The 11,467-nt window shown below is 32.4% G+C and overlaps 1 protein-coding gene across 1 annotated transcript; it reads left to right on the plus strand.

Moving 5' to 3' along the window:
* Nucleotides 1–3,314: 3,314 nt before the first annotated feature.
* LOC131045524 (ethylene-responsive transcription factor ERF039-like) lies at nucleotides 3,315–7,823 on the plus strand. The gene is made up of 2 exons (XM_059212717.1): nucleotides 3,315–3,404; nucleotides 7,218–7,823. Exons 1-2 carry the CDS (start codon nucleotides 3,315–3,317, stop codon nucleotides 7,821–7,823), a joined length of 696 nt encoding a protein of 231 aa, XP_059068700.1.
* The last annotated feature ends 3,644 nt before the right edge of the window (nucleotides 7,824–11,467 follow it).

Consider the following 11,467-nt stretch of genomic DNA (forward strand, 5'->3'; position numbering starts at 1 on the left):
CTCTCGCATTCTAGCCTTGTTTGGTTGTTATAAATTCTTCTTATTTACTTTTGTATATCCCTTTTCATTGCAATGTGAAGTAATAGAAAAGAGATTAGGAGAAAAATTAAAAAATAGTCCTTTTCTTTCTTTTTAAACTTGTCTATCTATATCAAGGAAGCAACTTAGCTGAAAATGCTTCTGGAATATTTTGGGAAGGCCTCAGGTCAAATTATCAACAAAGAAAAATAAAAAAATTTCTTCTTCTCCTTAGAGGTAAATATTGAAAGAATTTTCAATTGAAAAATAACAAATCTTCCCTATATACACATGGGCCTTCCAATTGACAGAGGATTGAGGAACTCAAAAATTTGGTATCCTCTAAAGATAAAGATGGATTAGAATATTAACTCCTGGAAAGGGGAATGGATTTCATGGGCCGGTAAATTGGTAATGCTCCAAGTAGTTATTTCTACTCTACCCATCTACCTTTTATCCTATTTATCCCTCAGAGTTGGTGCAAATTCCTTCATCATCAAAAAGATGAGAAACTTCTAGAAAAAAACTGAAGAAAAAAAAAATAGCTCTAATTGCATGGGATAAAATTATCAAACTCAAGTCAATGGGGGATCTAGGAATCAAAAATCTTCATTTGTAGAACAAAGCTTTGGGAGCTAAATTAGTACGGAAGATCATTAAATACCCTAAAGCAATATGGGTAAGGATGCTGGCAACAAAATATCTTATAGATGGAGAACCCCAGAATCTCCTAAGATCTAACTCTCATCCAAAGGGATCTAGGACCTGGAATTTCATTGGCACATGCAAAAGTTTAATTGCAAACTCCATGTCTTGGGACATCCACGATAGATCTTATAGCCTTTTTTGGGAAGACTCATGGGGAGGATATCCAAGCATTGACAACTCTCTCAATATTCCAACAACCAAGAATTGGCTTCAACGGTATTGGGGATCTTGATTTAGTGATTACTTGGTTTTGGATAGAGCTACTAGCATGCAAGGTTGGAGCTAGAAGCAATTGGAGGGATTGCCTATTCCTATTGTTGAAATTAACTAGCTATTAGACCTCATTAGAGAAAGAAATATAAATCCCAAAAGATGGAAAGATTCTCTTATATGAGCTTGTTCTAAAACAGGACAATATAATGCTAAAGATGGCTATAGGGTTCTATCAAACTTTGGGAATCAAAAGGAACAAGATATCTCGCTAAAACTCTTTTGGAGAAGCAAGAATATCCCAAAAGTAGGTATCTTTGCATGGTTGGATTTCAAAAAGAGGATCCTCATAGTAGAAAGATTCACTAAAATGGGCTATGAAGGGCCTACAAGATGCATCTTGTGCAAAGCTCAAGCAGAAACAATGGACCATCTCCTTTTAAACTACCCATTTGCCCCAAAATGTTGGCGATGACTATGTCCAAAACTTGGTTGGATAACAACCCTCCCTAATGATATAGTCACTCTGTTACAATGCTGGCCACTACCTTTCAAGGAAAGCACCTTAAGTTAGATTCTGGAAATATCTCCTTCTTGCCTTGTTTGGGTAATCTGGAAAGAAAGGAGTCAAAGACATTTTGATGATAAAGCAAAAATATTTGATTCAATTTGATCCTAAATTGAAACATCAATTGTCAAGGCAGTAAATTGCAAACTAGCCTTCTCAACAGATTCTAGCAAAATGTTTTCTGCATGGGATGATAGTATAAGAATCAATTGGCATGAAATCAAGATTCCTCCTTCCTTTGGGAAAAAATATGGTGCAAGAAAGGATGCTATATGGTCTCCTCCAAAATAGGGTTGGTTCAAGTTAAACTTTGATGGAGCCTCGAAAGGAAATCCATGTGCTTCAGGTATAGGATATGTGATTAGAGATCATATAGGAACAGTAATTGGAAATATTGTCATGCCACTACCACTAGATACTAACAATATAGTAGAGTTCAAAGCCTTTCTTCTAGGCTTAATTGATTGCCAAAAACATGGGATAAGAAACCTCATAATAGAGGGAGACTCAGAGATAGCAATTGATGCAATTAAATCAAGAAGAATCCCAAACTAGCGACTATAGGCAATACTGGATAGCATAATATAGATTTTGATCAAACTAAAACAATATGAGGTGAAACATGTCTATAGAGAGGCTAACATAGAAGCATATTCTCTCTCAAAAACTATAGTAGAAGGCCTTTCTCTGCATTGGTGGGAGAAGGACAAAAATAGTCATGGTTAAGGCTACAAAGAGTAAAACAACATTTCTCAGCAATGGATTCTATTTCTCATACATCAAATGCATTCTGCTCCAATGCGACTAAACAAGGTTTGGTCTAAATGGCTTTTTTTTCAAATTTAAACTTTTCCGCTGGCTTATCAAAAGTGAGCTTGTCACGTCATCAATACCATCATTTTGGGTTGGCCTTTCTAAAGGCAAAATTTCCCTCTTTCATCCCCAAAAGACAGCCTGCGGTCCACCGTCATTGCAAGTATGATGCATGCATTGTCCATTGGGAGGAGCTCAAATTTCTAGCCTCAAGATTTGGCATGAGGCAAGTGAGATATTCCTTGCCACCTTTGCAGGAAAGTTTAATTCAAGGGATTTTGCATTAAATGCATGTTGAAGCCAATGCTTAATAGCTTTTATTTGACTTTCTTCTCAAGACTATCAATCGGCTTCTCTTCGCAACCCTCTTCACATAAGCTTAAGCTACATTACAAGTTTTAAGCGATGTCTGGGGAGGAGTTATTCGGGTTTATAATGAGTATCTTCACCACACTAATCTCATTCTTTGGAGTGGATACCCCCATCTCACTCTCTGCCTTAACCAGCCAAGTCTCTTTCGGACAAATCCCAGACCTGAGACTGAAGAGGCTCCTCTTAGTTCCAGAGACAACAGTCATACTGGCCATTAAGCTCATTCTTGGGAGTGGGCATATTAGCAGAGATGAATACCCTCAAAACAATATGAACATTTTGTCTCAGTTTGTTGCCTCCCTTATTAACCTCAAGCTTGATAAAAAGGGAGTCTGGAACCTTACCAAATGACTCTTCCCAGGAGACATCTTGCTTGAATTGCAATACATTCTAAACAAAGCACAATATGATTATGGTGCTCTGCATCAGAGTGAGAGAATTATTTTCAATGTCTCAGGAGAGTTGATAAAATTTTAACCTTTTCTGCTAGACCTGACGGGAAAGGATCTTCAAAAACACAGATCCTTTGCCATCATGGTCCTAAGGTTTTTAAAATGGAAGTTTCTGGGTGACAATCTAGAGGACATTGGTAGAGAAGAAGAATTCCTGAACTTTGGTAGACTCAATGGCGTTCTGCCTTCCAAAACAGAAGCAGAGGACTCCCATATGGAGCAGAGAAGGCGAGGTGGTGGTCGAGGGACCAATCATGCTACTGGTAAAGGAAGGGGTCATCCTCAACAAAGGGGTCTTGGAAGAGGTTGTGCTCCAATGCCTCTTCTCCTGCCTCGAGGAGAGGACTAAATAGATAGGTTTTTAGTTGGTTTGTTATTTTTGAGGCCACTATAGAGCACATAGTTGGCTCTTCTTTTGATTTCTCTGTTAATCTAAATATTCTAAATAAACTTTAACGTATCCTCAGACTTATAAATGGCTTGTAATCAACAGTTAATCCCACTTCAAATTCAGTTAATTTCAGGGTTTTGGATGTGGTTTTCTCCTTTTGTGAATGCTCATGGACATAACTTTATATTCATAGTTTTTAGGCTCTACTGGGCCATTTTAGAAACCTGTGGTTTCTTTGTGTAAATTCTCTATAAATCGATATATTATCCTGGCCCTATGTTTTATCGACCAAAAAATAAAAATTGTCTATCTATAAACTTGTTTGAGTTTTAAATGCTTATTATGTGAAAATATATGAGCACATATGTCAGTGCTGACTATAAACACACGAATGTTCTGTGGTCAATTTAAATGATGTTTAAATTCATATATATTAGCAGTTGCATTATGTTGTATAAAATTATTAATGTTTATTATTGAAATATTTATGCATCGACTTTTTTTTGATGAAGTAATTTTATAAATATTTTTCACAAAAGGAATAGTGAATAGAATATTAGATGTAAATTGTGGCTGTGAATAAAAGTTCATATAGATTAGAATGTGTGAAGGTTAGAGGATAACAAATGATCAAGGTGACCAAGTAAGATGTCTCATTCAAATATTGGAAATAGGAAATCAATTTTGATGATTCAATATGACTATTTTCTTCTTAATATAAAAATAGAGAAACACAGAAATTTACTTGTACTGAAGAATCGACTTAATTTGATGATGGTTTAAGAATTCATGTATTTCTTATGTATCAAATAATCTCTATATTTCTACTCTGTAAATACTTGGAAGAGGAATTAGAGAATTTAACAAACTAAAAAAATGCATATGATTGAATTACAATTTTATTTTAGATAGTTGATTAATTTTATAATGTAACTAGATTTTACATTATAAATTCTTTCGAAAAGGTGAGTGAACACAACACATATTAGAAGGATGCTAAAATAAATGTTGATTTGCAAACCTTACTATATGATATAAGTATAGATGTTCCAAAAATGCCCCACATATTTAATATTGTATCAAACAAACAATGGTACAAAATATGAAACTCATTGAAAGAATGATGAATCTCCTTATAATTAAACCCAAACACACACCAAAGAAAGTAACACTTACTTTTTATTATCACAATGAAATGAATATTACAACATTTTAAAAACAACATGCTACAACCACATTGGCTTTCTTATTGAAATTGTCCTCTATAATCCTCATTTGCCTTCTTTATTTTGGGAAGTATAGCCACTACAAAATATTATAGAACGTGTAACTCACCCTTTTTGAGGCTGATCACTTTACACCCTTTTTGAGGCTGATCACTTTTGTCTTCTTTTTCTTTACATTGGAATATACCCAAAATGGATTTTGATGCCTGCTGAAATATTTAGAATTTTTTTTCTTTTCCCTCCTAAACTAGCACAACTTTTAGAGGTTGTATCTGTTTGTGCTAGTTTTTTTTTCTACCATGCTTTCCCTAGATCATCAATTGAATAGACATTCATCAAGGTCACATTCTATCATTTAAAGGTTCACAATTAAAGTTCAATATTTTTATACTAGTTTAACTTTCAAACCTTATATTAGATTAGCATTACATAATTACATTTTATTTGATTAATTCAATATATATATATATATATTCTTCATTATATTTTTTTAAAATAACATAAATAAAAATGCATTACCAACAAAACCTTAACAATAGAATTATGTGAAATTATAAATTTATTTCAAAAACATATTAAATCATCCAAACAAGGATCACACCATGAGTCACAACTTAGAATTCCACAAAGATGTCCCTCTTGTGAGTTGAACTTGGGTCTCCACATTGAGAACTCAATGCTTTAACCAACTAAGCTCAACCCTTTGAACACAAAAATCATATTACAAATGATAAATATATTAAACTACATATTTTTCACTTAGATAACATATTTCAAAATAGATATATATAGAAATGATAGATTTTATATATTGTTACATTATTTACAAAGTTTTTCATAAAAAAAATGAAATTATATTGTCAAAGAAAATTTAATTATTTATAAAATAAATTTATAATTCTTTATAAAAAGTTATTTGAATTTTAATACACAGATATTAATATTTTTAAGATTATAGTGTCATTCACATTGTCAATCTTCTGTAAATAGTTTCATTATATTCTAACATCCTTGAAAAGTTGGACATATAGAGTGCTATTCATAGGCAATTGTTAATTAAATAAATATTATATAAATTATAAATTTATTATCTATTTTTAAATTTTCTGGGAGAGGAAAGGATAATCAGGTGACCGTTGAAAGTCTGAATATTGTGATTGGAAGGTCAATGTATTCCCATGTTGGAGAGCCATAAATATGTGAACCTTAGGGAAAAAAATTGACACTCATTCTGTTTTTTATGATATTTTACCAAATTAAAAAATATTGTTTGAATTGTGCTGTATCTACATACAACTTAATTTTTCAGATTTACATAATATAAATACATATGAAACTAGTCAGCGAAATGTTAATCTGCTAGGTTAAAAGCCTGTCAATATTACTTCAAGAATATATACGATATTACGAAAAGAACTGTTTACCACTATATATAAATACATTTATTTTAATGTTAATTGCTGTTATTATTCTGAATATTCTGTTATTATTAACTTTTACATTCCTTTAGATCTAATGTGATCCTCCTTGATTCTTTTATTTGATGCTTATCATATCAGTTAAATCATTTACCTTTTGTAAGGTGGTGATCAAAATAATTTGATAGTAATCTCAATAACTCGGGGGAATTCATAACATTGGAAGCAATTTAGACATTGTTATGCGAATTGAAGAAAAGAACTAATGTTATCTTTTTGTTGGGGACATTGTTTTATTGACAGAATGACTGAAGAAAGCGACTGTTAAACCAGAATAAAACGTATATCACGTTCTTATAAATTATAGTTAAAAGCGTATAAAGAACCCCACAGTATTATATAGCTAAGCGACAATCAGTGGTGTAGACTTGTAGTTACATGTGCTTCTGGTAACTACATGCTTTGCAGAAAACTCCAAAAAGATTAATACAGTACTGGACACTCCTTTCACGAACATTTAGTTTGCATAAAATCAACCATGCAAATAGAAAAGTATAAAACTTGGCCAATGATATGAAAGGCCAACAAATACAGTGAATTGACTGTTTAAACAACCAACAAATATAGCTTAGAATTGCTTATAACTCAACATGTATGTCAAATTTAGCTACATTATGATGTAACTACATTATAATTCAACACCGTCCAACAGAGCTGAATTAGTTGTTACGGCCCCACATTTTCTTGTCTCTTGTAATGAGATAGAAGCCAGATGCTATTTGGTGTATTAGAGTCGGTTGGTAATGTGTAGGTCGATGTATTAGTAAGATGATTCCGGTTTTCAAGAGATGATATGCAGCTAGCTCTGAACAATGTTAAGCCACTAAAACGATCCAGAGACTAAAAGAGTAAACACCTGAGACTCTATTTAGGTTAGGTATTGCCCTTGTTTTACATTTAATTGATTGTGTTAGAACATTGTACAATCTTATTTCTATCAAAATTTAAATTTAACAGTTGTTTATACTGTTTTGATTACAGATGGGTAAACAAGCTTATAGTGCAAATGCAAATAGGAAGGGGACAAAGCATCCTACATATATAGGTGTGAGAAAGAGAAAGTGGGGTTTGTGGGTGTCAGAAATCAGAGAGCCGGGGAAGGAGAAGAGAATATGGCTTGGCTCATTTCCCTCACCAGAGATGGCAGCTCGTGCACATGATGCAGCTGCTTTTGCTTTAAGAGGGGAGTCAGCCAATTTCAATTTCCCTGACTCGATTCACTCCCTTCCTTGCCCTGCAACTTCCTCTGCAACAGATATTCAGGCTGCTGCTGTCCAAGCTGCATACTCTTCTTCTCAACAGCCAGAGAAACAAATATCACAGCTGTGTCCCAACAGGAACAGTGGTGATATTACCAATGCTTTTCTTGGTTCAGAGCCCTTTCTACAGAATGAGTCTCAATTCATTGATATTGGAGGAACTGAAAGCCAAAACAATGAGATGATGGAATCATGGCTAGATTGTTTAAACTTGCTAATGAACACTGAAGATGGAGTAACGATGGGATCTTCTCTCCAATTTCATAACCCATCCACTGAAGGAGAAGAAGAATGTTACCAGTTTACATCTCTTTGGGATTTCACCTAGATGATAAAGTTAGGGTTACAAAATAAATGCAAATTGTAGTCTTCATTCGAATGCGAGATGGGTAAGAGCTAACTACTACAGAAAATCGGATCATAACGGCTAAGATGGATTTTCATTTGATTCTGAAAGGTTTGTGTTGTATGCTTTACTCAGTTGAATTGTAAGTATGTAGAAAAATTTGGAGCTATATAATTTCTTCCACTGAAATCAAGTATGGTGACTTCCATTCAAATTATGTACGTAGCACCTTCCTGAAAATAGTTTTCCTTAAAATAATTTATTGGTAGTTTTGTACTCTGCCATTTCTATGTATCTTTTGTATATTGCCCATATTTGGTATTATTGGGCATTTGGTTAAAAAATTTTCAGGCTGTTTTATCCAGCCTGGGGGTGGTGGGTGGCTTAGCTTACCTTTTGGGACTTCTCTTTCTTTGGTTGGGATTCACTACTTACTATTTGTTTTTATAAAGCGTCTTTTGTACTTTATACTTTATACTTTACTAAATATTTTAATATTTTCGATCACTTTTATAAAAATAAATTAAAATTCTCACTTGAGTTATCTGATAATAAGATTCTGAAACCCTAATGCATATGCACATTTAGGAGATTTTAATCTAAAAAGGGTAACTCTCGCATTGTGGTCTTATTTTATTGTTATCCGTTTATCTCACATACTTTTGTATACCCCTTTGAATTGCAATGTGAAGTAATAGAAAACAGCAGGAGAAAATAATCAAAAAGGTCCTTTTGTTTCTTTTAAATATTGTCTATCTATAAACATGTTTCAGTTTTCAATGTTTATTATATGAGAATATATAAGCGCCTTGCTTAAAAAGATTTACAATATGCCTTTATATAGAGGGAATAAGAAAACTGTAGAACCCAGGAGAGATAACCCATCACATGGAAGATTCTAGAAACATAGGCTGACATCTAGAATATAGTAGAAATTAATTGTTTATTTCTAACCATCAGTGCTGACTATAAACCCATGGATGTTTTGTGAAGAATTTAAACGATGTTTAAAATCATATATATTACAGTTACAAAAATTTATACGAAATGATTAATAGTTATGAATCTATTTTGAAAATCTCTGATCTGGGGAAGGAATTTTATAAATATTTTTTATGAAATCAATTGTGAATAGAACATTAAATGTAAATTGTGGCTGTGAAGATAGGGGATAAAAAAATATCAGGTAACCAGGTAAGATACTCTGTTGGAACAATGAAAATGGAAAACCAAATTTGATGACTGGATATGACCCATAAAAAAATTTGTCTTCTCTTCTTAATTCAAGAAAGAAAGAAATAAACTAGTTTGTAATGAAAGATGTTTTATTTGATGATAGTTTATGAATTCATGTATTAAAAAATTTCTAATTTTCACTTTTCTAATTTAGTACTTTGTAAATATTTTTGAAGAGGAACTGATGAATTTAACAAATTAATAAAAGTAGATACGATTTAATTAGACTTATACTGTGGATGCTTAATTGCATTTATTACGTAATTAGATTTTATGTCATCAATGATTTTTAATAAATAATTAAACACAACATATATTAGAAAGATGTCGAGTTAGATGATGATTTTCTAGTCTTACCATATGATATAAGCATAGATGTTTCAAACATATTGCACATTTTTAAAATAAACATTAAACAAATAATAATACTGTTGTCATATCATGACACCTTTATGATCCATCAGTTATGCCCAATCTGACCATTTTGCCCCTTGTTGATAAGTACCCAAGACAAAAACAAAAAAATTTAGCTGAGTGTGCCGCTGTGGAGGATTTGACGTCAAGCCACCTCCTTGCATCTTATCGCTTTCACCTAGTTAAACCCCGATGCTCACTCCTCACTTCCTTTTCTCCCTTTTCTAAAGCCTTTTGGATTTCGAGGATTGAAGGTTCGATGTAACATTTTATTTAAAAAATATAATAACTTGAACCCCATAAACCCAAAGCCTAGACCCTTCTTTATTCTCTTACTCAGTATTCCGACATTGAGGATCTTTTCATTTGGGAAAAGTTAAATCTAACCGCCAAACCCCGATGCTCAATTCCCTGCTTTCTTGAAGATAAGCATGAATGATGCAAGGATGGCATGAACTTGAAGGCTGCGTTGGAGACCGAGTTTGATCTCATATTGTTTTTTTTTTTTTTTGTTGTTGTTTTTTCAGTTTTAATTCTTCTGAACACTATTGTATGCAGTAAGGCAGTCAATGAAACTGTTTTTTAAGTTTTTTTTTCATTGTTTTATTCTGATTGGTGTTGAAGATCAGTCATCTATTAAATATTTTTTAATACATCTTTTTGTATTACAGTTTTCTTCTTTTTAACTCTATTTTTCTGTGTGTTTTAAATTTATAATGTTTCAATTCTTCTATCCTACTCACTTTCTTTCGGCATTAGGGTTCTGGGTTCACCTTAAACATTTTCATTTTCGAAAGAGAAGGCATATCCCAAAGCTTGATCTCTGATTCTTCCCACCTTCCTTCAACCTTTGGGGGTGGGGTTGAGGATTAGACTTCCCCCTTTAGGTTTGTGTTGTATTCTTCATTCGGTTGAATTGCAAGTATGCAGAAAAAATTGGAGCTATATAACTGCTTCTACTGCAATCACATATATAAAAAAAGATTAAAATGATATATATATCACCCTCCCAAAAACAGTTTTCTATAAAATGTATATAAATGCTTTCTGGCTTGGGGTTTCTTCGCAATAAATCAGCTAATTTTGAAACCCTAATGTATACTTACACTTAGGAAAGTTTTATCTTGGAAGGGCAACTCTCGCATTCTTCTCTCAATCAAATTCTTCTCATTTACTTATGTATATCTCTTTTCATTGAAAGATGGAGTAATAGAAAACATTGGGAGAAAATACTTTTAATATTGAAAAATAGTCATTTTGTTTCTTTTTCATTTACTGATCTTGAAATCAAAATGCCTTATGCTTTGGCAATCTTGGTTCTTTTTTGTATTTGATATGGACTATAACTGCATTGTAGCCCTTGTTTGTCTTACTAGTGAATAAACCAAATAAAAAATTGTGTCTAGGAGATAGATTCTAATGTAATGGCACCATCATTCATAAGAAACTAAGCCAAGTTAAAAGGAATCAACACATAACTACATGTTTATTGCTAGATACAATCTCTACCTTGTGATTCTCTTAATTACCATGAACTATGAAAATATCTTGTCTAGTAAATAACTACGTCAAGGAAAGCTGCTCTCATGGCATCGTTTTTAATGGCCTAGCAAAAAAACACCTTCAATATAAATTGGAAAAATTGTCAAAACTTTAACACAATGTATCACACAAAAATTGTCAAAGCATTGAATCACTCAATATTCTTAATGTTATAAATTCTTCATTAAGTGTGCCTACTTTTGATAAAACAATATCATTAAATATTAATATATATGTCTCACATTCTAATTGTGTTTAAGTACAAGTTTACAACTTTTAACTGAAATTTAAAAATCATTTATACATCAAATATTAATAATTGATAATTGATATAATTTCAATGATATCATTTTAAATAAACCATTTAATAGAGTAGATATGTGTGCTAGTGTTAAAATAATTCATAAATAAGATATTTCTTTTTTAAAAAAATA

The sequence above is a fragment of the Cryptomeria japonica genome, chromosome 10 (genome assembly GCF_030272615.1).
Source record: "Cryptomeria japonica chromosome 10, Sugi_1.0, whole genome shotgun sequence".
Classification (NCBI taxonomy): Eukaryota; Viridiplantae; Streptophyta; class Pinopsida; order Cupressales; family Cupressaceae; genus Cryptomeria; species Cryptomeria japonica.

Bases quoted from the DNA above. Each gene is read 5' to 3' on its own strand.
- LOC131045524 (XM_059212717.1), top strand. From the start codon at position 3,315: ATGGCGTTCTGCCTTCCAAAACAGAAGCAGAGGACTCCCATATGGAGC. The intron at 3,405-7,217 runs GTAAAGGAAGGG...TTTTGATTACAG, and splicing joins AGGGACCAATCATGCTACTG to ATGGGTAAACAAGCTTATAG.